The following is a 22,321-nucleotide window of genomic DNA, read 5'->3' as shown; positions in this document are numbered from 1 at the left end:
TGCACAACTGCCCGGCTAACGAGGCCGCGGCTCCTAAGAGCCGCCCTGACGTCAGGCACGATGACGATGACCCAGCCGGAGTTTTCCGGCAGCCTCGGCAAAGGTCACCCCCACGCTCCGGTCACCCCTCCAGTTCCCTTGTCCTGGTTCCCCCCCCCCTCCTTTTTATTCCACGGGGTTCCCCAGCAGGGTTAGGGGGTACCAGCAGCCCCATGGGGTGCCCATCCCACCCCGGCATCGACGACGGGCGAGTTGTCGTGCCCAAATATAACCCGGCCGTGCCGTCCCGGCGGGAGCACCGCGAGCTGTGCTCGCTCCAGACCATATAAAGGATTGTTGCTGCAGCCCGCGCGCGGAGGGGAGCCGGGGGGGGGGGTGGGGGGGGTCAGTGGGCCAAAGCGGGGGTCCCCGCCGCACCGGTTGTGGCGGCAGCATCGCCCCGGGTTAACGGTGCTGCTGTGGCTGTGCCACGGGGAAAGAAGGGGGGTGGGAGGGTGGGGGGGGATGCTGAGCTGCAGGAGGGGGTACCCCTTGACCCGCTCCGTGCCTCAGTTTCCCCACGTGAAGGTGGTGACACAGCGGGGTGGGGGGGGTGACACCGAGGGCTCAGCCAAAGCCCAGAGCAGCCTGTCATGACTGGGGGGGGGGGTGGGGGTGTCCCCATGGCCGGGGTGTCCCTGTCACCACGGGCCCAGGGGTGGGAGGAGGTGCACACACACCCCGACACCCCCCAAATTTATGCCCCCCCCGCGATGTTCTGTGTCCCCACAGGAGACTCTTGGGGGATCTTCACCTTCCTCTGCGCCGCGCTCTGCAACCTGCCGGCGCTGCCGGCCCTCAACTGCACCGAGGAGCTGGGCGCCGGCCAGTCCATCCAGAAGACCTACGACCTGACCCGCTACCTGGAGCACCAGCTCCGCACCCTCGCCGGCACCTACGTGAGTTGGGGTTCGCCCTGCCCGTACCCCTGCCTGCACCCCTGCCTGCCCCACAACACCCCAGGGAGAACGGGACGGAGCGGGAGGGGTTCCCCCATACAGCCCCCCCAAGCCCGTTGTCCTCTGTCCTCTAGGAGCGGGTGCACCCCACCACTGGGGGGGGGTGTCCCCCCACTCCACGGGCATGGGAGGGGCAATGTGGGGCAGCCCTGTGGGGAGGGGAGGAGGGGGGCAGGGGGTGGCTACCCCATTACCACCCGCCAGGGCCCCCCTGCCTGAGGATGGCGCGGGCAGGGTGGCACCGCGGCGAGGGTGTGCACGCGTGTGGGAGTGTGCGGGGGCTGCGTGTGTGTGTGCCTGCACATACGTGTGTGTCAGTGTGGCTGCATACATGTGTCTGTACATGTGTGTGTATTAGTGTGGCTGCATACATGTGCCTGCATATATGTGTGCATGTGCATTACTGTGCCTGCACACATGTGCCTGCACATACATGTGTGTTTAGTGTGCCTGCATACATGTGCCTGTACGTGTCTGTGTGCATTACTGTGCCTGCATACATGTGCCTGCACATATGTGTGTGTGTACATCAGTGTGCCTGCACGTACGGGTACGTGTGCATTACTGTGCCTGCATACGTGTGTCTGTACATGTGTGTGTGCATCAGTGTGCCTGCATACATGTGCCTGCACATACATGTACGTGTGCATCAGTGTGCCTGCATTAGTGTGCCTGTACATACGGTACGTGTGTGTATTAGTGTGCCTGAATACATATGGCTGCACATGCGTGTGTGTGCATTAGTGTGCCTTCATACATGTGCCTGCGCATACATGTGTGTGTATTTGTGTGCCTGCACGTGTATCCCTGCACATACATGTGTGCCTGCACGTACGTGTGTGCGCGTGCGTCCATGTGCCTGTACATACATGCGTGCGTGTGCGTCGCTGCTCCTACACGCGTGCCCGCGCGCACACTGGGCTTGTCCTCGCCGAGCCTCCCTGCCCGTGCCTCTGCGCACACGCGTGTGCCGTGTCACGCCCCGCAGTCGCAGCTGACGTGTCTGCGCTCCCACGCCCTCGCCCGCTGCCAGCGGTGCCGGTGCTGCCCGCCCTGCCCGGGGGAGCTGTGGGTGCTCCCCTTGCCGTGCCCAGCTGCGCCCGTGCCGGCGGCCAAGGAAATGTCTCATCGGCCCAGGGTGCAGGCAGGGGTGCAGGCATCTGCCTCTCCCTGCCCGCCGGCAGCACCGGCTGACGCGGAGGTTCCCCCCGTCTCTGCCCTGACGTGCCCCTGGTGCTGCCGGCTCAGCCCTGATGGTGCCGACACCTGGTGACGAGGGTGGCACTGCCGGGGGGCTGGGTGCGGGGCTGGGGGGGGCTCGACCCCACCCATGGGTGCCTGGGGCTGTGGGGACGGTGATGGGGAATGGGGAGATGGGAGGGTGGGGTAGGATGGGGATGTGGAGACTGGGGACAGGGGTGGGAGACTGGGAGACCTGGGACATGGTGGGTGTGTCCACCTGGGGGACATGGGACATGTGGGACACATCCAGATGGGGGACACGGAATGTGGAACATGGTGGACACGTCCACCTGGAGGATGTGGGACATGGAGGTTGGGGACACAGTGGGCACAGAGAGCAGGGACACAGAGGGGAAGGGGACGTGGTGGGCATGTCTGCTTGGGGGACATGGGACGTGGTGGGTGTGTCCATCTGGGGGACATGGGACATGTGGGGCACATCCAGCTGGTGGACATGGGACATGGAGGTTGGGGACATGGTGGGCACGGAGGCCAGAGACACAAAGGGGAAGGGGACGCGGTGGGCACGTCTGCCTGGGGGACATGGGACATGGTGGGTGTGTCCATCTGGGGGACAGAACACAGGCGTGGGGACATGGAGAGTGGGGACACACTGTGGAGGGGGGGACGACACACACAGAGACCTGGGGGCAAACAGGGAGGGGCACATTGGAGACCTGGGGGACACAGACAACACAGTGGGTGCGGGAGGTGACAGACTGAGGGGGACACTCCCTCCCCTGCCCTCCCCCTCAACACTCCCCCCCCTCCTTTTTCCACTTTCCAGCTGAACTACCTGGGTCCCCCTTTCAACGAACCCGATTTCAACCCCCCGCGGCTGGCGCGGGCCGAGCGGGTCCCCAGCGCCACGGTGGACCTGGACCTGTGGCGGGGCCTGACCGACAACGCTCGCTTGGCCGCCAACTACCGGGCCTACAGCCGCCTGCTCTGCTACCTGCGGGCGCTGGAGGGGCCGGCGGGGACCGCCGAGCTGCGTCATCGCCTCGGTCACTTTTGTTCCAGCCTTCAAGGTTTAGTGCTCAGCATCGCTGGCGTTATGTCTTCTTTGGGTTATCCCCTTCCCGTCGGGGGACCTTCGGCGCCTCCCGGGACTCCGGTTCCTTCCAATGATTTCCTAAAGAAAATGGAGGATTTTTGGTTGTTGAAGGAGTTGCAGACCTGGCTGTGGCGCTCGGCCAAGGACTTTAATCGCCTCAAGAAGAAGGTACCGCCCGCCGTGGTTACGCTGCGGCTGGAGGCCAGGGGATTCTGAGCGGCGCCCCCCCCCCCCCCCACTTTCCCCGCTTCAAGCCCCCCACAAAATGGCCGCACCCCCCCCTCCACTCCCTAAATTCAGCCTCATGGGAATGGGGCTCCTCACCCCCATGGGCCACCACACGTCCCCGCTGCCACCTCGCTGTGCCTTGAGAGATGGGGCTCCCGACCCCCAGGGCCACCACAGACACCCCGTGTCCCTCCCCCTCCGTCACCAGTGTGCCTTGAGAAATGAGGGTCTTAATCCCCCCAGTGCCACCAAAGTCACCCTGTGTCCCCCCTCCCACCCCCCTGTGCTGTAAAGGATGGGGCTTCTGACCCCCAAGTGCCACCAAAGCCACTAATGTGCCCCCACCATCACCAATGTGCCTTGGGAAATGGGGGTCATGACCCCAAAGTGCCACCAAAGCCACTAATGTCCCCTTACTGTCACCAGTGTGCCTTGAGAAATAGGGGTCATGACCCCAAAGTGCCACCAAAGCCACCTCACAGCCCCCCCCCCGTGCCTTAAGGGATGGGGCTCCTGACCCGCAAGTGCCACCAAAGCCACTAATGTCCCCTTGCTGTCACCAGTGTGCCTTGAGAAATAGGGGTCATGACCCCGAAGTGCCACCAAAGCCACCCCATGTCCCCACCCACCACCATACCCTGTCCCCTCGGGGCTGCCCCCTACCCCCAAGGGCTTTAGAGGGGGTGCAAGCCCCGCCCAGCCCCCAGAAAGGACCAATCCCAGCATAGGAAGAGAAGCCCCGCCCCAGGAGCGATAGGCTCCACCCCCTCCCCTGCTGGCAATAAGCCCCCCGCTCACCAGCCTGTGTAGCAAACCCCGCCTCCTTCCTACAACAGGCTCCGCCCCCTGTGGCCTAAGCCCCGCCTCTCCGGTTGCCTAGCAACCCCCAGGCCACACCCCCACCCGGGAGGGCGGGGCTCCGGGCTGCGGTGGGCGGGGCTGGAGGCGGGGCCGCAGGGCCACTGTCCCGGTGCGTCTATGAGTGTTTATTTATTGGAGATGTTATTTATTGGGGTATTTATTGCAGAAGATCTATTCTTGTATGAACGAATAAAAGCCTTTCTCCAGCGCCCCCGCCCCGCCCGCGCCACACGGCGGGGGGCCCAAGGAGCCACTGGTGCCATCAGTAGGGGCCAGGGTGAACGGGGGAGCTGCCCTAGACTCTGAGCTCAGTGTGGGGGTTAGGGAGTGGCAGGACCCCCCTCTCAGGCACAGGTAACCCCATTTTATCCCCCCAACAACCACGGCTTCCCTCACACCCCCAAACCACCGGTACCCCATTCTGGGTGCCCGTGGCCCCCCGCCAGTGTTCCCCTCCCCGGGCACTACTGGGTGGGGGGGGTGACTACCAGGGTGTAGAAGGTTCCGGGCTGGGGCAGGAAGCCGACAGCGCGGACAGCTCGTTGCGAGGGGGTGTTGTGGGGCAGCACCCCGCAATAGATGGGAAAACCACGGGCGTGCAACACCCGGCCCAGGGCACCCAACGTCACCCCGCTCAGGCCCTGTCCCCGCCAGGCGGGCAACGTGTAGCCGTGGCTGAGGGTGCCCAGGGGGTCCAAGAGGCTCCAGGAAACGGGGCGCCCGTGGGGTGCCAGCAGGCAGGCGCTGGGCAGTGCCTGCACCACCCTCAGCAGGAACCAGCGGCTGCGGGTGTTGCCCCCGAAAGCCCACGTGGCGTTGAGCAGCGGGATGTGGGACGGGGACACGGGTGCCAGGCGCAGTCCTGGTGGCACCCTGGAACAGGGCAGAGCGGAGAGATTGGGGTGGGGGGGACGGGGGGACCTGCATGCGCACCCCCCCCCAAACACACACACCCTGCAGGGATGGCACTGGGGAGCTGCTGCACCCAGGGAGGGGATTGGGGACCCGCTGTGTCACCTGGGGATGGGATTGGGGACCCCTGTGCCACCCAGGGATGTGCTTGAGGACATCCCTGTCACCTGGGGATGTGCTCAGGGCCCCCCATGTCACCCAGGGATGTGCTTGGGGACCCCCACGTCACCCAGGGGCGTGACTGGGACCCCTGCTGCCCCCCTGTGCCCAGGTGTCCCCCACACTCACTGCACACGGGGTTGGGGGGGCCGGGGGCTCAGCAGCGCCTGGTACCGATACGTCTCCACCCGCAGCCCCTTGGCGTCGGCCGCCTCGCGCACGGCCTGGTACAGCCCCTCCTGCATCCCTGCAGCAGCGCCGTCAGGGGCACAGCAGAGCCGGGGGTTCCCCTACACGCCCCCCCCCGCCCCAAATCCCCGTGTCAGGTTTACCGTGGATCTGGAAGGCCCGGGTCCAGCCCACCGCCTTGGTGCCCCCCAGCAGCGCCCGCCAGGCCCCCTCGTCCCGGTAGTAGGCTGTCAGCTGGTTGGTGTAGAAGTCCCCGGGGTCCTTGTTCTCCTGGAAAGGGGGGGGACACACAAGGTTTAAGCGTTCCCATTCCCCCCCCCCCCCCAAGCCCCACGGCGTGTGGGGTGCTGCCGGGGTGGGGGGCGGACACCCGAAGCAGCACCTCTGGGCGCAATCGTGTCAGGACGACGCTGAAATGGGGCCAGGAGTCCACCAGCACCTCGTGGGAGGCCGGGTTGCCCCGGGCCACCGTCATGACGGTCCCCAGAACCTGCAGGACAGGGTCAGCGCTGGGGGACACACACACATGGACTGGGGGGGGCTGTGAGGGGCAATGGGGCCATGACGGGTCCCTCTGACCCCCCCACAGTGTCCTGATGCACCCCCAGGGTGCTGCCAGCCACTGTGGGTGCGGGGGTCAGGACACCATGTGGGGTGTCAGCGGCAGGGGGAGGGGAGAGGCAGGGAGAGGGGTCCCCGAGGTCCCTGTCACCAGCAGGGCAACGAGGGGGGGATGCAGGGGATGTCCCCAAGGTCCCCGTCACCGGCAGGGTGGCAGGCAGGCTCCTCCGCAGGGCCTCCTCCAGGCGCCGCAGGTGGCCCGGGCAAGTCAGGATCAGCATGGCCGTGGGGCAGGAGGTGACACCGCGGGTCCGTGGGGCAGGCGGTGACACCACGAGGGTCCCAGGGCAGTGGGGTGCTGGCGGCTGTGGGTCAGGGTGTCCCCGCTGAGCACCAGTCTCCAGGAGGCCGTAGAGTGGGGCAGGGCTGGCCCCATGCCCGGTGCCTGGCGGAACGGATGGACCCTGCCCGCTGCCCCCGTACGGGGCCACCGCCCCAGGGTAGGGGACACTCGCTGGCCCGTGACGGCCGGTGGTGGCCCTGGGATGCACCAGCGTCGTTGCCAGCCCCACAGAACCAGGCAGCGGCTGGTGTCACCGCCTGCCCCACGGTCCCCAGGACTGCTGCAGGGTGAGTACTGGAGGGGTTGGGGATGGGGACAGGGATGGGGACAGGGTCCCCCCCGGGGGTCCTTGTCCCTGTGTTATTGCAGGGTCTCTCGGCAGGACCATGCTGATCCTGACGTGCCCGGCCCAGCTGCAGCGCCTGGAGGGGGCCCTGCGGAGGAGCCTGCCCCTCGCCCTGCCGGTGACGGGGACCCTGCTGTCACCCCTGCCCTGTGCCACGATAGGGACCCCAGTGTCACCCTGTCCCGTGTCATGACGGGGACCCCACTGTCACCCCTGCCCTGTGCCACGATAGGGACCCCAGTGTCACCCTGTCCCGTGTCATGACGGGGACCCCGCTGTCACCCCTGCCCTGTGCCACGATAGGGACCCCAGTGTCACCCTGTCCCGTGTCATGACGGGGACCCCACTGTCACCCCTGCCCTGTGCCACGATAGGGACCCCAGTGTCACCCCCTGTCCCCTGCCATGATGGGGACCCCAATGTCACTCTGTCCCGTGACACGATGGGGACACCAGTGTCACGCCCTGCCCCGTGGCGTGGCAGGGACCCCAATATCACCCCATCCCTTGCTGTGACAGGGACCCCAGTGTCAGCCCCGTCTCTCCCCCCGGTGATGGGAACCCCAGTGTCACCTCCCCGCCCTCACCCCACGGGGACCCCAGTGTCACCCTGTGTGTCCCCCCCCCCCGCCCCCGGGTGTCCCAAGTCCAGGACACGTCACCGCCCAACCCCGGGGCTGGCTCTAAGCCCGCCTATCCCAGTCCTGCCCTGGCCAATCCCAGCCTAGTTTGATCCTGAGTCAGCCAATCCCCTTCCAGGCCCACACAAATCAGCCAATCCCTTCCCAGACCCTCATACAAGCTGCCCAATCCCAACCCAGGCAAGGTGCCAGGCCACCAATCCCAAGCTTCTGGCTTGCCACGCCCCACTCTGGCCACGCCCACTCCACATAGCCCCACCCACTTGTGGGCAACCTGGCATTAGGCACCGCCCCCTCTGCCTTCACCCCACCAGGCCCTATGGGGTGGCGAGGGCAGGGTGCTGTGGGGAGCCCCGGGGAGCCCCAAATCTGCCCCACAGCCCCCCCCAGCTCTGACCCCCTTTTCCTGCAGGTTCACGGGGCCGTGATGAACATAAACCGTGGGAACCCGGGGGAGTTTGAGGTCGTGGTGGACTCGTGGCCCGACTTTGGCGCCGTGTTGGCGAGGCGCAGCGGAGAGGTGGCCGGCGGGGATGGGGGTCACTGCTGGGGGGTGGGGGGGGTGACACACACACACACGGTGGCCTGCCATGTGCCCGGTGGGCTCAGGGTACCCATGGGTGCCCCACAGATGCCGGTGGATGACTGCTACAGGAACACGCACGCGGCTTTCTACCGGGATGTGGGCGCTTACCGGGGGCTGCTGGAGACCCCCGGCTGCCTGCGCTGGGACACCGCCTTCCACATCATCGGTGGTTCTGGGGGGGAACTGGGCAGTACTGGGGAGCACTGGGAGCGTGGGACACTGGGAGAACCATTGGTGGTATATGGGGGTAGGGAACTGGAGGCACTGGTGGAAGGAATTGGGGGTGCTGGGGGATGCTGGAGGATGCAGGCATTTGGGTGCTGGCGGGCACTGGGGAGTATTGTGGTGGGACTGGGGGTGCTGGGGGGCTCTGGTGGAAAGAACTGGGGTGCTGGGCACACTGGGGGGTGGGGATTGGGCTACTGGGGATAGAGACTGGGGTTGTGGGTGGCCCCTGGGACCACTGGGGAGGGCAGAGCCGGCGTGCTGGGGTCAGAAAGAGGGGGGGTCAGGGGCAGGAATGGGGGTGCTTGGGAGCAGGTGTCCCCCCGCTCCCCTGACAGCACCATCCCCAGGGTTGCAAGAGGAGGTGGCCAAGGTGTCCCAGGCCATCGCGGGGACCAAGGGGGTCGAGCTGGAGGTCTCTGAGTACTACACCTACCTACACCCTGACCCCAGCACCATGCCCGAGCCCCGGTGAGCACCCCTGAAAAAAACAAAAAAAACAAAAAACCAGCCCGGCGCGGGGGCAGCTCCCGCTGACGGCCGACCCTCCCTGTAGGCTGGACCCCAGCGTGCGGGTGGGCTCGCTGAGCCCGTCACACGTGGATCTGCTGAACAAAACGTGGCCCTACGGGGGCAACAGCCGGAGCCAGCGGTACCTGGCGGAGCTGTTACGCTGTTTCCCCAACCTCTGCCTGCAGGACGGGGCTGGGCAGCCCCTCTCCTGGTGCCTGACCGATCATTTCGGGACGGGGGCCCATGGCTACACCTTGCCAGCGCACCGCCGGCGCGGCCACATGCAGGCCGTGATGGTCCTGGCCGCCCGGCGGGCGCAGGCCCGTGGCTTCTTCTCCTTCGGGCACACGACCACGGGCAACCGGCCCATGCAGCGGCTGCAGGAGGAGCTGGGCCACCAGCGGTTGCCGGGGCTTTGCCGCTTTGTGCTGCACAACCCTGGCCTGGGCAGGGCCGGACCCTGAGTCCCCCACACCGTGTTGTGTCCCCTCCCCGGGGCAGGGAAGTTGCCATGTTGTGGAGCAAAGAGAAAAAAGCAAAACCAAAGAGTGTTTGTGGGCTCTCTGATGGCTGCTATAGGGTTGTGTCTCCCACTGGTATCAATTTTCTCGCACCTGGCTCGGCATCGGCCGTTACAGCCGTGACACGGTTTGGTGGCTTGGGTGGTGTGGTGTCACCGCTGAGGGACGCAGCTGTGTCCCCAGGGAGTCAACCCATCCCTCTGTGCCAGTGCAGCCCTGCCTCAGCTATTCTCCACCCCCCGCCCTGTGCCACCCCGACCCCCCCCAGGGAGGACCGAGAAGCCTCAGGCAAATCTGCTGGTGGCACCTGCCGTGTCCCACCCCCCCTCGGGACAGTGTCACCACGGCTGGGGGTGGGGACAGGCAGACACAGGGCCTGTGGGTCACTGGCTGTGCTTCCCTGTGGGGGGGGACACACAACAGCCAGAGGGCTGTGAGGGACTGAAGGTGACGGCTGGCACAGTGTGAGTCACGGCTTGTGGGGGTGACGGGGACAGCCAGGGGGGGTGACAGTGTCCAGGGTGACGGGGACCACTGTAGGGGTGAGTGTCCAGGGTGGTGGGGACATCCGGGGGAACGGGGACCACTGTAGGGGTGACAGTGTCCAGGGTGGTGGGGACAACTGTAGGGCTGACAGGGATGGGGACAGCCGAGGGGCTGACAGTGCCCGGGGGGGACAGGGAACCGCCGGGATGGGGGTGGCAGCGGCCGGGCCCCCCCAGCCCAGCTCAGCCCGGCCCAGCCGCTTCCGCCCGGGCAGGGGCGGGCCGGGCCGACGCCCGTTTCCCGGCAGCCGCGGGGCCGCCGCCGCTCCCCCCGCCCCGAGCCGCGTTCTCTCGCAGGTCCATGGACCCCCCCCGGCGCATCACCGACTCCTTCCCGCGGCGGCGACGGCGACCCCCAGGCTCGGTCAAGGGCAAGAACTGTCCCCGGGCCCAGCCCCGCGCCCCCCCGCCCGCCGAGGCGCCCCCGCCGCCGCCCCCCCCGGCCCAGGCCCTCCTGGAGATGCTGCGGCGCTTCGACCTCGCTTGGGAGTACGGGCCCTGCACCGGTGAGACCCCCCCGTGTGTGTGTCCCCACAAACCCGGTTCCCCCGGTTCCCCCCCACCCGGCCTCGCTGACCCCGGCCCCCCCACCCCGCAGGGATCACCCGCCTGCAGCGGTGGGAGCGGGCGGAGGCGCTGGGGCTGAGCCCCCCCGGCCCTGTACGCGACGCCCTCCTGGAGCACCGGGACAACCCCGATGTCACCTACAGGTGGGTGTGGGATGGCGGGGGGGAGGGGGGGATGTCACCGGGTACCCCCTTTTCTCTCCCGGTGCTCCCCGCCCCCACGCACCCTGAAGGTGTGGGGGTATCCTTCCCACCACCGACAACAAGGGGTGGGGGGCACCGGGCACCCACTGACACCCCCCTCCCCCTGTGCCCCACAGCCTCTGGCATGAGTACGAGCTCTGAGCCGCTGCACCCCACGCTGGAGTGAGGAATTGGGGGGGCCCCCCTACCTCCCCCCCTGTGCCTACAGCCCCCCCAGGCCTGTCCGCAGCCGTGCCGCAGCCCGGGGGCACCGGGCGGATTAAAGGCTGGTGTGAGTGAAGGAGGGGGGCTGCTGCGTGCTGTGTGGGGGGCACCCCGAGGGTGGGGGGTGAAGGGGCAGTGGAGGGAGGGCAGGGGTCTGTACCCCCCCCCCGAGAGACCCAGGCAGGTTGTCCGGTCACACAGTTTAATGCCAGGGGTCTGTGTCACCCCACAGGGTCCCCACACAATGCCCTCTGCTCCCCCCTGCCCCAGATCCCCCCCCCGATATGGAGCAGACAGCAATCCCTCTGCCCCACAGATCCCCTTGCTCTGGGGCAGATAGGCATCACTGTTGCCCGTAGCTCCCCCTCATTATGGGGGTGCCCCTTTTGGTGGGTGGGGGCACCGGGGCTGGGCAACAATGATGGAGAAGCAGGAGGGTGAGCTGGGGTGGGAGGTGCAGGGCTGGGGGGGCAGGCAGTGGTGGGGGAGCAGAGTTAACGGGATCAGGAGCTGACTGCCCAGTGAGCAGAGACCGACAGACAGACAGCGTCAGGGACCATGGCAGGGCCAGGTTTCTGGCTCAGATGCCCAGCAGAGCCAGTGCCCAGAGCCTGGCCCACCCTGTGCCTGCTGCACCCCCTCCCATGCCAGCGGCAGGGGATTGGTTCTTACCACAGGGATGGAGAAAGAACGATGGGGTCCCCGGGTTGGGGTGCCCCCCCAAAGATGAGCCATGGCTGGGGAAGCATAGGAGAGCAGCAGAGCTCAGCCCCACAGCAAGCGTGACAGAGAGGGGACACGGGAAGAGACATGGGATACCCCACAGCAGGCTGAGGGGACAGGAGAGGGGCCACCCTGCCAGGCACAGAAAGGGTGGGGGGAGCCGGTGAACCCAGATCTCGATGCTGTGAGGACTCCCAGTAACACCAATGAGACTGACTAAACTGGGAGAGGGGAGCCCTTCGGATAGCGAGCAGGGGTGTAGACGCAGTGCTGGTACCTGAGAGGGCAACGCTGTTGGTTTGTCCTTCGTCTTCTGCACCTGGAGAAAATCAAAGAGGAGCCATGATGTGAGTCGCTGCCCATCTGGGTGCCCACAGGGCTGGCACAGAGCAGGCAATGCCACCTGCCCCCTCCCTGGCCAGTGCTGCCCGTACCCCGGGGTAACAGCAGGGAGGGAGCAGGGCCAATGGGGCTGGAGAGCCGGGGACAGAGGCGTCCCCAGGCTGGCAGGGGCTTGGCTGGAGCACGCTGTTGTCGGTCAGTCTGGGTGGGGGGCATATTGGGAGCGTGGGTGGGGGTCAGAGGGGGGCCGGAGGGGAGTTCAGGTGTCTCTTTGCCCACCCGTGTCCTTCCCTGCACCCACAAGTACATCTTCCGCTTGTGGTACTCCCAGGTGACACTCGAATGTGGCGTTTCCAGTACCTGCCCTCCATCGTCCCCGCCTGCAGCACGCAGACGGTGTGACGTGCCACTGCACCCCGTGATCCTCTCGGGGATTGGGGGGGCTGTGGGGGCTCACCTCTAGACCACAGTGCTCCTGCCTGTTCCCATCCTCCAGCAGCATCATGAAGTTGCAGGTGGGGTTTCTCCTCCACATCCTCCACACCAGGAATCCCATCTAAAGCTGAGGTTACCTAGGTAGTAATAGCAAAAACATCAGATTCAGGGTATGGATGAAACAAAACTAGGACTTGTGGAGAAAAAGTAATTCGGAGCAGGCTGTTTGGGTGGAGAAAGGAAGGTGAAAGGGTAGCAAAAAGGGCCCAGAAATGGAAAAAATTGAGAATAAGGTACAAAATCAAGTAAAGGTCAGCACAGGGCGGGGATCTTCTGATATTAGGGGTGCAGATGACTGCGGATTGTGCTGTCGACCTGCAGAGCCAGACCTGGCAGGCACAGCCCCCCCCAGGCTATCAGGACTCCGACGGGACCTTCCCCCACCCCAGGCGTTGGGACGAACGATAAGAGGTGTCGTTCAACAGCAGTCCTGTGGGATTCATAAGATTTAAGAGCTGTAATTAGTAGCTTTGCTGCGTGCAGAATCATTTAATCATGAATGAATAATTGGATGTGTCTGTTAATTATTTAGGTTATTGATTACTTTATTAGCTATGTTGTTTAATCAATAAAATGAATCGGTTATATCCCAAGCCTGCAATTGAGCCATGCACTGATGATGCCCTTCTGGCCTGTCTGACAGTGACTGTCACAAAATCTGGGGGCAGGACCCAGGTTTGGGGTGGGAGGAATGAGGGAGGTTTCCAGGCTCCTTGTGGTGGCAGAGGGTTGGGGGAGGGAGGTGGTAAAATCCCCCGCAAAGAGCACCCAAAGGCATGTGGGTGGTGATCAAGAAGACCCCAAGCCATGGGAAAGGCTTCAAGAAGAAACAGGGTCTGTTTTATCTCCAAAATCACAGGCAGGAGGCTCTGCACAGCCCACGGCAGCGCTGTCCCCCCCCTCCCTCCGTCCCATGGCCTGTATCTCCCTTCTGTCCCATGTGCCCCCGTGGGACGGGGGGGTCTGAAGAGACTGATGGCATTTCCCCCGCTACAGAGCCCAGGTTGCTGCCGTGCCCAGCTCCTCTGCTGCGAGCGCCTTGCACTGCCCCATCCACAGGGGCAGCTGTGAGACGTGACTGATGGAGCCGAGCAAAGGTCGGGCTGCCGGCAGAGCCCAGCAGTGCAAGTCAGGTCTTTCCTGCTGGGCCACAAACCACCGAGAGCTCTGGCCACACTCCAGCAGCTCTCTAGGTGCAAAGTCCCAACCGGGGGGGTGCCCTGGTCAGGGGAGGAGGAAGACTCTGGGATGGCTCCTGGCCGGAGCAACAGCCTCAGAGCAGGCTCCAGTCAGGACGCCTTTCCTCAACACAGGCAGAGGTGATGTTGTAAAAGGAACAAGCTTTTAGAAAACTCTTTTCTCTTAGGATATTATTAATAGAAGGAATAATTAATAAATATTGTTTTATAGGTTTAATTAATAGAGTACAGGTGCTCTAGGAACAATACCAACAGTTCAGGGCTCATTTGTCCCCTCTACAGCCCTCATCAGGGCTGGCTTAAAACCCACTCAAGCTGAATTACTAAAATTAATCTTACATATTAAGTTTTAGACATAACAAAAGATAAGAAATAAGTGATTAACTTGGGGTAAGCAATTTAGAAAGGCTAGGTAATGAAAAGCTAGACATAGATTAAATATATGTTAAATAGAACATTTTGAGTCGTTTCTCAATAGTTCAAAAGTGAATTATGATGGCCCAACTCTGAGTTGTTAATAAAGCAAACCTAGAGATACCCACAGTCTGGTGAAATCCTTTAACAATGTGCGACCTAGTGCCATGTGGGGCTCCACCTCAGCTCTTCCAGCCTCAAGAGGATCCCTGATTCATGGCTTTGCTCTCCCAGCCCAGGGTTGGCTGTGCCCCCCCGGGGGTCAGGACAGCCGGGTGTGGGGCCTGCCCTCACCTGTAGGCCAAGGTCATGCACTCAGAGGGCTTGGTGAGGGAGGTGGTGATGCTGAGGACGCTGCAGGGGCCACAGCAGTAGTTCTGGCGGGTGCCCTCATCCACCGCTGGTGGTAGGCCTGGCTCCCGCTGCTGCTGCCGGGGCCTGCCCCTGCCCCCCGCTGCCGCTCTGTATGATCCGGGGGATCACTCCCTGCCACCTCCCCAGCGCCCGGCCTGCCCCGCTGCTTCGTTCACAGCGGACTGTCGCCTCCCTGCCCCGCTTCACTCCTCCGCTGCCGGTCCCCGGGGCCTGCCCCGGTCCCGGTCCCGCGGCGCGGCCTAGGCCGCTGGGGCTGAGGTAGGCCTGCGCCCGTCTCCCATAGCAACCAGGAAGGAGCTGCGTGCCATGCGCAAAGCGCCCCCCCCCCCCCCGCAAGGGATGATGGGCGTTGTAGTCCCATCCCTCGCCCCAAGGCGCATGCGCACATCCCCGCGGCCCAAGGCTGACCGGGGACTGTAGTTCCCGTCCCGCCCCACGGCGCATGCGCACTACCGCTCACCCGCCGCACAAGATGGTGCCTGAGCCTCGTGCTGTCAGACCGGGTCCTCGTGTCCCGCGGCAGGGGGTGTGACACCCATCCCCTCCCACACACCCTGGGAGACGCCCTACAGCTCACTTGTTCACTCTGGCCCCTACCGATGGCTACCAAAGCACCAGTTGATGCCCCCACAGCTGAGCAAGGCCTCGTAGGAGGCCCCACGCTTGTCCCTGCCACCCACAAAGCCACCCCCGGGCAGGACCCATGCCAGGGGCAGCCATTTCCACTCTTTATTCTCAGTGCTGGCGCGGCGAGGGGTGGCAGTGGTGTGTGTGGGGGTGAGGCTGGGCCGCCTCCGCCCCCCAAGTGCAAGCTGTGTGTGGGGCGAGGGGGTGTGCTGGCTCTCTGGCCACGCCTCCAGCAGGCCTAGGCCACGCCCCTTCCCCATGGCCCGCCCCCGGGTTAGGGGGCAGGGGCCGGGGCGGAGTCACCACCGGCGGTGTGGGGGGTGTGGCCGGCCGTGGGGGCGTGGTCCCAGGCGGGGGCGGAGCCTCCATCCAGGCTGGCCTGGCGCAGCACACGGCGGGGCCGGGAGGAGGGGCGTGTCCTCGGGGGGGAACCCCCCGGCTCCTCCGAGGCCGCAAACACCTGCGGGGGGGGGACACACACACAGTGGAGGGGGCTCAGCCACCGCCATGACACCCCCTCAGCTCTGCCCCACGCTCACCTCCCCGCCGAGGGGCTCTGCTGGCAGCTCGGGGGGCTCGGGGCACTCCAGCAGGCTGATGCTCCGCATGACGGCGCAGAGGGAGATGCGGGGGCGCCGGGAGGCCCCCAAAAGCCCCGGCCCGCCCGTCTCCTCGGGGGACTGCGGGGCTGGGGCCGGGGACAGGCCCCCCTCGCCCCCCGGGGTGACTTCTGGACCCTCCTCGGGCTGGGCCGCCTGTTCCCCCGCCGCTGCCGCCGCCTTGGGCTCCCACAGGCTGCTGTGCCGGCTGCCACAACCTGTCTGTCAGCAGATGGCCCCGCCCCACGCGCGTAGCCACGCCCCCTCTACATTAGGCCCCACCCCCACCCAGGGGCGTGGCCATATAAGCCCCCACCGGGAGGGGGCGTGGCCACACAGGCCTCACCCATTCCACCGCCTGGCCGGAGGGGGTGTGGTCACAACAGGCCCCTCCCTCTCCCAACCGAAGGGGGCGTGGCCACACCAAACCCCGCCCACCTGGCCTGCAGGATGCCCTGGTAGAAGTCCAGCTGGCGCATGAAGCCGGGGTTGGGCAGGACGCCGGGGCGGCAGTGCCGGACGTGCCGCAGCGCCCGCTCCAGGGGCCACCCGAACTCCTTCATGGCGTAGGCCAGCACCGTGGCCGCCGAGCGGCTCAGCCCCATGCGGCAGTGCACCAGCGCCCGGCCCCCGCCAGCCCTGCGGCAAAACACACCCCCCACCCTGGGCGTTGCCACCGAGCTCCCCAGGTGGCCCCAGCCACCCCGCTGTCCCTGGAGACCCCATTTCCCAAGGCCCCTCCTACCCTCAGGGCAGCAGTGTCCCCAGGGCTCCCTGTGTCTCCAAGGACCCCATGCCTCATGGCTCGCTGTGTCCCCAAGGACCCCATGTCCCAGAACTCCCCATGTTCCCAGGGCTCCCCGTGTCCCCATGGCTCCCTGTGTCCCCAAGGACCCCATGTCCCAGGTCTCCTTGTGTCCTCAGGACTCCTCATGTCCCCAAGGACCCTCATGCCCCAGAGACCCCTGGCCCCCCAGTGTCCACAATGACTCAATGCCCCAGAGCTCCCAGTGCTCCCAGTGCCCCCAGGGCTCCCCATGTCCCCAAGGACACCATGCCTCATGGCTCGCTGTGTCCCCAGGGACCCTGCATCCCCAGTGCTCCCCGTGTCCCCAAGAACCCCGTGTCCCAAGTCTTGTGTCTTCAGGGCTCCCTATGTCCCCAAGGACCCTGTGCCTCATGGCTGTGTCCCCAAGGACCTCCCCATGCCCCAGGGCCCCCCGGCCCCCCAGTGTCCACAGACACTCAATGCCCCAGAGCCCCCAGTGCTCCCAGTGTCCCCAAAGACCCCATGTCCCAGGTCTCCTTGCATCCCCTGGGCTCCCCATGTCCCCAAGGACCCTGTGTCCCAAGCCTCCTTGTGTTCCCAAGGCTCCCCATGCCCCAGGGCTCCCCATGTCCCCCATTGTCCACAGACACTCCATGCCCCAGAGCTCCCAATGCTCCCAGTATCCCCCAGCACCTCAGTCATCAAGACACCTCCCCACACACCCCCCACCCGTGTCCCCCCCCCAGCCTGCCGCTGGTTCCAGCCCCTCCATGCCCCCCACACCCTGTACCCCCAATGCCCCCCCCGCCCAACCGCCCCGTGCCCCTGTGCCCTGGGGCTGCCCTGGCCCCACTGACCGGACTTGGGAGAGGAAGAGGAAGGTGTCGTTCCAGTGGGGCAGGAGCTGGGCCGTCTCCTCGTCGTACACCCGCACATTCATGTAGATGAACAGCGCCGGGAAGAAATTGTCGATCTCCCGTGCCACGTTCAGGATGTGGGTGACCCTGTGGTGCCGTGGGCAGGGAGGACATTGCCAGTGCGCAGGGTTGGGGCTCTGCCTGTGCTCTGGGGGTTGCCCCACAGCATCCCCCATGCCACAGCCCTGCTGCACCCACCCTGCCGAGTGTCCCCATACCCACCCCACCGGGCCATCTCATGATGATGTCGTACCTGCGTCTCCATGACACTCCATGATGACCCTGTGCCCACCCCACTAGGACACCCCAAATGACCCTGTGTCATCCCACCATGACACCCCAGATAGCCCTGTGCCACCCCATTGTGGCAACCCATGATGGCCCCATGCCACCCCACCATGACCCCCCAGATGACCCCATGGTGACACCCCACAATGGGTTCTTGCCCATCCCACTGTGACCCCCCATAATAGCCCCATGCCCAACCCACCATGGCCCCTCAGATGACCCCATGCCACCCCATGGTGACACCCCAGGATGACCCCATGCTCACTCTACCATGACCCCCCGATGACCACATGCCCACCCCACCATGCCCACCCATAATGGCCCCATGCCACCCAATGACCCCTCCAGATGACCCCATGGTGACACCTCATGATGGCTCCATGCTCACCCCACCATGACCCCCCCAGATAACCCCATGCCTCCGCAGATGACCTCATGCCACCCCACTGTGACCCCCCAGATGACCCCATGCTGCCCCACACTCACCGGTTCTGCTGCAGCTCCTCCAGGTTGGCCGCATTCCACTCAGAGCCCTGTGTGGTGGCAGCGGTGAGGGGTGGGGACAGCCCTGCCTGCCCTGCCCGCCCTGCCCTCCCCGCTGCCCACCAGGTAGAGGTGCGGGAAGACGCGGGAGGGCCGGTCCATCTGCGCCAGCACCAGCAGCATCTCGTTGTCGATGAAGTCCTTGTGCCGGGCCAGGCTGTGCCCCGTGCGCCGCTCCAGCTCCTCCCGCACCTGGGTGAGGGATGACCCTGTGCCCTGCCTGCTCCTGCCTGCCCCTGCCTGCGAGCCAGGCCCTGGGCCTGCCAGGAGCCCCTGCCTGCTGCCACCCACCTCCTTGGAGGTGACGCTCTCCAGGTCAGCGCTGGCCATCACGTCCCGCAGCAGCGCCCGCACCGCCTGCTCCGACAGCTCCGGCGCCGCCGGCCTGGCACCCGTGTCACGCTGTCACGGGTGGGCCCCACCCTGCCCAGACCCCGCCTGCTCCGCTCCCTCACCTCCCCACAGCCCTGCCCGGACTGGAAGCTCCGCCCAGTCCCCCATGCCCCACCCACTTCCTTTCAGCCCCACCCCTCACCCACACCACCCCGCCCCTCCATTAACCCCGCCTGTCAGCACAAGCCCCGCCCTCCCAACACAGCCCCACCCAATCGCCTCACCCCTTTCCCACAAACCCCGCCCCCTCCACCCCGCCCTGACGCTCCCCAGCCCAGGAGCAGCGCCTGATTGGCCAGCAGGCTGGGAGGGGGCGGGCCATACCGGAGGGGGGTGGGTGAAGCGGGACGGACGGACTCGAGGTCGGCCATGGCCAACCACTCGTTGAGGCAGCTCTGCTCCGAGGCCAACGCCGCCGCGTAGCCGCGGGCCCAGGCCAGCGCTGGCCCCCCGGGGATGTGCCCGCCGCGGGACGCCTCCTCGCAGGCGCGGTGCAGCTCCTGCAGCACGGCCCTGCCGCACACCACCTGCCACCACCGCCCCGGCACGTGCCCGCATCTCCTCCCCGCCACCACGGCCGGGGCACCCCACCGGGGCGGCACCGGTGGCCCCCCAGCATGTGGGTGGCACCTCCCGTCTCCCGTTGGCAAAGTTGAGTGGCCCATGGCTGTGCCCAAACTCCCCCCCAATGCCCCCCCGTTCCCACCACCGTGCCCAGTGCCTGTATGTCCGTGTCCTGGCTGTGCCCAGGTGCTGCCCACATCCTCCGTGCCCATGGTGACACCCATGTACCCCATGCCCACAGTGGTGCCCACGTACCCATGGTGGTGCCCACATCCCCTGTAACCGTGGTAGTGCTCACATCCCCCATAGCCATGATGGTGCCCATGTCCCCTGTGCCCATGGTGGCACCAACATCCTCCATGTCCATGGCAGTGCCCACATCTTCTGTGCCCACAGTAGTGCCCACGTCCCCCATGGCCATGATGGTGCCCACATCCCCCATAACCCTGGTGGTGCCCACATCCCCCATGGTCATGGCAGTGCCCACATCCCCTGTGCCTACAGTGGTGTCCACTTCACCCATGGCCATGATGGTGCCCATGTCTTCTGTGCCAATGGTGGCACCGACATCCTCCATGGTAGTGCCCACATCCCCCATAACCATGATGGTGCCCACATCCCCCATGGCTATGATGATGCCCATGTCCCCCATGGCCATGATGGTGCCAACGGTGGTGCCCATGTCCCCTTCACCCACAGCCACACCCAGGGCTCGCTCACCACATGGTCTGGACAGAGATGGGCTTGAAGATGCGAGTCTGTCCCCCCGATGTCACGCTGAACCCCCTGGGCACCATGGGGAGACGTGGGGGTCAGAGTGGTCACCCCAGCCCCGCCCCTCACCACAGGCCCCACCCAATCTCATGAGCCCCACCCTTATAAGCTCCTCCCCTTCCCAGAAGCTCCGCCCATACTTACCCATCACCGTCGAGGAAGACCTGGGTGTCGCTCCAGAGGGGCAGCACCATGCCCAGGGTGCAGCAGGTGGCCCTGGGGCGGGCAGAGGTCAGGGGGTGCGGCCGCCCCCCCACACCCCCCCCACGCCCTGCTCACCCCTCGTGAGTGAAGTCCACGCCCAGCAGCGCTGTCTCTCCTTCGGCTCCTGCCTCCTCGGGCCGCACCACCAGTAGGTACCGCACCCGCCGCGGCCGTGCCGACTCCAGCCGCACTGCCTGGGGTTGGGGGGAGCATGAGGGGTGCCCCCTGCACCCCTGGGGGCAGCACGGTGGGATCTGCCCCCCAGTGCCCAGGGAGCAGCAGCAAGCACACATCCCGTTCCATACAGCTGGGCTGTAACCCATCCCCATCCTGTCCCCACCCCATTTCATCCCCATCCTGACCCCATCCCATCCTATCACATCCCCATCCTCATCCAGCTGTCCTGTACCATCCTCATCCTGTCCTCATCCCATCCTATCCCTATCCTCATCCTGTCCCCTGCCCCCTCCCAACCTCATCCTGTCCCCAACCTCATCCCATCCCATCCCATCCCATCCCATCCCATCCCATCCCATCCCATCCCCACTCTTTCCCCACCCCTGTCCCCATCCCCACCCTGTCCCATCCCCTTCCCCCCACATCCCTGTCCCCGTCCCCGGGGGTGGCCGTGTCCTACCAGCCGGATGGCATCTTGGGGACGCAGCAGCTGCATCATGAGCTGCAGGTGCTGCTCCTGCTGCCCCGGGGCCTGGCCGGGGGGGGCAGCTGGGGGGGGCTCGGCCTCCAGCGGCTCCTCCGCAGGCAGCAGCAGGGCGGCCCCCTTGACCATGACGAAGCTCTGCCTGGCGGGGGGGGAGGCAGGAGGGTCCTGAGTGGGATGTGGGGGGCCCAGCCCACAGCAGGACCCAGCCTTGGCAGCTGGGGTACCCCCAGAGTTCTCCCCCGAGGATGGAGGGGGAGAGCTGGGGGACTGGGACACCAGGGTGGTGGGAAATGCTCCTCAGGGGGTAGCTGTGTCCCCTCCCCACCCCAGTGACACCACCCCCCCACTATTCCGTGGCTTTGGAGCCCCTTCTCACCGCCGCTGCAGCTGTCTTCGCCTGGGCACATTTTCCTCCTGCAAAGCACAGAGTTGGGGCGAGGGGGGGGGCAATGCCCACGGGGGGACCATAACCCCAGGGCACAGAACATGCCTGGGGGGACCCAGCAAGCCCCCCCTGGCATGTCCTGCCTGGGCACTGCTAGTCAAAGCCACTCTGCTAAACTGACACACCCCCCCCAGTGTCATGGGGAGAGGGGGGGCCCTGGGAGGGGTCTCACTGGGGAGGTAGATCCCTGAGGATCGGCCCTGGGATGTCAGCGGGGGGTCCTGTGTCTTGTGCCCCCCCCCCAAGCTGGGTGCTGCCCAGGGGGAAGTGCTCACAGCAGGGGCCCTGGGCTGTGCACCCAGATAAGGCCCAGTGGTTACTGGAGGGGGTGGGGACGGGCACTGGGAGCACTGGCGACAGTGGGAGCAACTGGGAGCGACTGGGAACAATCGCCACCCCCCACACCCCCCCTCACCCCAACTACGAAGCAACTCCCAGCCGGGAGCAGAGGCGACCCCAACGTGTGCTGGGGGCAACTGGGCTCCCAGTAACCTCCCACCGGGAGCGACTGGAGGCGCCTTTTCCCCCCTGCACTGGGAGCAGCCGGGACCGCCGCCGGGAGTCCCCGTACCCCCGCGCCAGGAGCCCCCGGGACAGCCTGTACCTCCCCCACCCTCCGGGACCCCCCCTGGACAGCCCGGACCCCCCCACCCTGCGGGAGCCCCCGTACCCCCGCGCCAGGAGCCCCCGGGACAGCCCGGACCCCCTCCACCCTCCGGGAGCCCCGTACCCTCCGCCGGGAGCCCCCGAGACAGCCCGTACCCCCGCCGGGACCCCCCGGAACATCCCGTACCCCCCCACACGCCGGAACCCCCCGGAACCCCGCACTGGGAGACCCCCGGGACATCCCGTCCTCCGCCGGACCCCCCCTACGGCACAGCCGCGCTTCCCACCGGCGCCGCCGGACGAACCGGGACCTCCCGCCCACTCCCACCCCCTACCCCCGGCAGCAGCGGTGGGTCCCGGGCCGGGGTACCCGGTGCCGGTCCCGGTGCCGTCCCGCACTCACCGCGGGGCCCCCGGCGGAACCGGCCGCCCGCCGCACGGTGACCAGCGCCATGCCCCGCCGCGCCGCACCAGGAAGCG

The 22,321-nt window shown here is 66.1% G+C and overlaps 4 protein-coding genes across 12 annotated transcripts in view; 3 read left to right on the top strand and 1 right to left on the bottom strand.

Moving 5' to 3' along the window:
* The window catches only part of CLCF1 (cardiotrophin like cytokine factor 1), an 11,143-nt gene extending 6,509 nt beyond the window's left edge, over positions 1 to 4,634 (top strand). For 2 of the 6 annotated variants that reach the window (XM_074884429.1, XM_074884431.1), the window contains exons 2-3: positions 772 to 938; positions 3,028 to 3,513. In XM_074884429.1, coding sequence (XP_074740530.1) covers positions 772 to 938; positions 3,028 to 3,513 — 653 coding nt within the window. Of the gene's footprint in view, positions 1 to 606; positions 939 to 1,986; positions 2,255 to 3,027; positions 3,514 to 4,361 lie in introns of those variants that run through there. The other 4 variants (XR_012630914.1, XR_012630913.1, XM_074884430.1 and 1 more) reach the window with 4 other exon arrangements.
* Positions 4,511 to 22,321, bottom strand: SSH3 (slingshot protein phosphatase 3). Of its 4 annotated transcripts, XM_074884424.1 has the most exons (19): positions 22,245 to 22,321; positions 21,167 to 21,204; positions 20,764 to 20,929; positions 20,202 to 20,320; positions 20,067 to 20,138; positions 19,869 to 19,934; positions 18,909 to 19,097; positions 18,483 to 18,576; positions 18,255 to 18,383; positions 18,135 to 18,181; positions 17,301 to 17,447; positions 16,113 to 16,313; positions 15,615 to 15,882; positions 12,423 to 12,537; positions 11,901 to 11,942; positions 6,029 to 6,136; positions 5,790 to 5,916; positions 5,587 to 5,704; positions 4,511 to 5,259 (listed from the first exon to the last, which is right to left on the bottom strand). In XM_074884424.1, exons 1-19 carry the CDS (start codon positions 22,293 to 22,295, stop codon positions 4,558 to 4,560), a joined length of 2,799 nt encoding a protein of 932 aa, XP_074740525.1. In that variant the 5' UTR covers positions 22,296 to 22,321; the 3' UTR covers positions 4,511 to 4,557. The 4 variants fall into 4 exon arrangements, with proteins under 4 accessions (XP_074740525.1, XP_074740526.1, XP_074740527.1 ...); XM_074884425.1 differs by lacking the exon at positions 6,029 to 6,136; XM_074884426.1 differs by lacking the exon at positions 5,587 to 5,704 and having other exon boundaries at positions 4,722 to 5,259; positions 6,017 to 6,136.
* On the top strand, positions 6,732 to 9,406 carry LOC141950052 (glycine N-acyltransferase-like protein 3). The gene is made up of 6 exons (XM_074884432.1): positions 6,732 to 6,837; positions 6,933 to 7,014; positions 7,949 to 8,056; positions 8,168 to 8,288; positions 8,698 to 8,818; positions 8,904 to 9,406. Exons 2-6 carry the CDS (start codon positions 6,937 to 6,939, stop codon positions 9,322 to 9,324), a joined length of 849 nt encoding a protein of 282 aa, XP_074740533.1. The 5' UTR covers positions 6,732 to 6,837; positions 6,933 to 6,936; the 3' UTR covers positions 9,325 to 9,406.
* Positions 10,006 to 10,976, top strand: POLD4 (DNA polymerase delta 4, accessory subunit). The gene is made up of 3 exons (XM_074884433.1): positions 10,006 to 10,432; positions 10,525 to 10,636; positions 10,813 to 10,976. Exons 1-3 carry the CDS (start codon positions 10,021 to 10,023, stop codon positions 10,835 to 10,837), a joined length of 549 nt encoding a protein of 182 aa, XP_074740534.1. The 5' UTR covers positions 10,006 to 10,020; the 3' UTR covers positions 10,838 to 10,976.

Source organism: Strix uralensis, chromosome 15 (assembly GCF_047716275.1).
Source record: "Strix uralensis isolate ZFMK-TIS-50842 chromosome 15, bStrUra1, whole genome shotgun sequence".
Taxonomy (NCBI): domain Eukaryota; kingdom Metazoa; phylum Chordata; class Aves; order Strigiformes; family Strigidae; genus Strix; species Strix uralensis.
Note: the sequence above shows the minus strand (reverse complement) of the source record. Positions and strands in the feature narration are given on the sequence as shown.

Coding starts and splice junctions, on each gene's coding strand:
- SSH3 (XM_074884424.1), bottom strand. CDS start 22,295: ATGGCGCTGGTCACCGTGCGGCGGGCGGCCGGTTCCGCCGGGGGCCCC. Junction 20,930..21,166: donor CGAAGACAGCTGCAGCGGCG/GTGAGAAGGGGC, acceptor CCCCCCCGCCAG/GCAGAGCTTCGTCATGGTCA. Junction 17,448..18,134: donor GAGGAGCTGCAGCAGAACCG/GTGAGTGTGGGG, acceptor ACGGCACCACAG/GGTCACCCACATCCTGAACG.
- LOC141950052 (XM_074884432.1), top strand. CDS start 6,937: ATGCTGATCCTGACGTGCCCGGCCCAGCTGCAGCGCCTGGAGGGGGCC. Junction 8,289..8,697: donor CACCGCCTTCCACATCATCG/GTGGTTCTGGGG, acceptor CACCATCCCCAG/GGTTGCAAGAGGAGGTGGCC. Junction 8,819..8,903: donor AGCACCATGCCCGAGCCCCG/GTGAGCACCCCT, acceptor CCCTCCCTGTAG/GCTGGACCCCAGCGTGCGGG.
- POLD4 (XM_074884433.1), top strand. CDS start 10,021: ATGGGGACAGCCGAGGGGCTGACAGTGCCCGGGGGGGACAGGGAACCG. Junction 10,433..10,524: donor GGAGTACGGGCCCTGCACCG/GTGAGACCCCCC, acceptor CCCACCCCGCAG/GGATCACCCGCCTGCAGCGG. Junction 10,637..10,812: donor AACCCCGATGTCACCTACAG/GTGGGTGTGGGA, acceptor TGTGCCCCACAG/CCTCTGGCATGAGTACGAGC.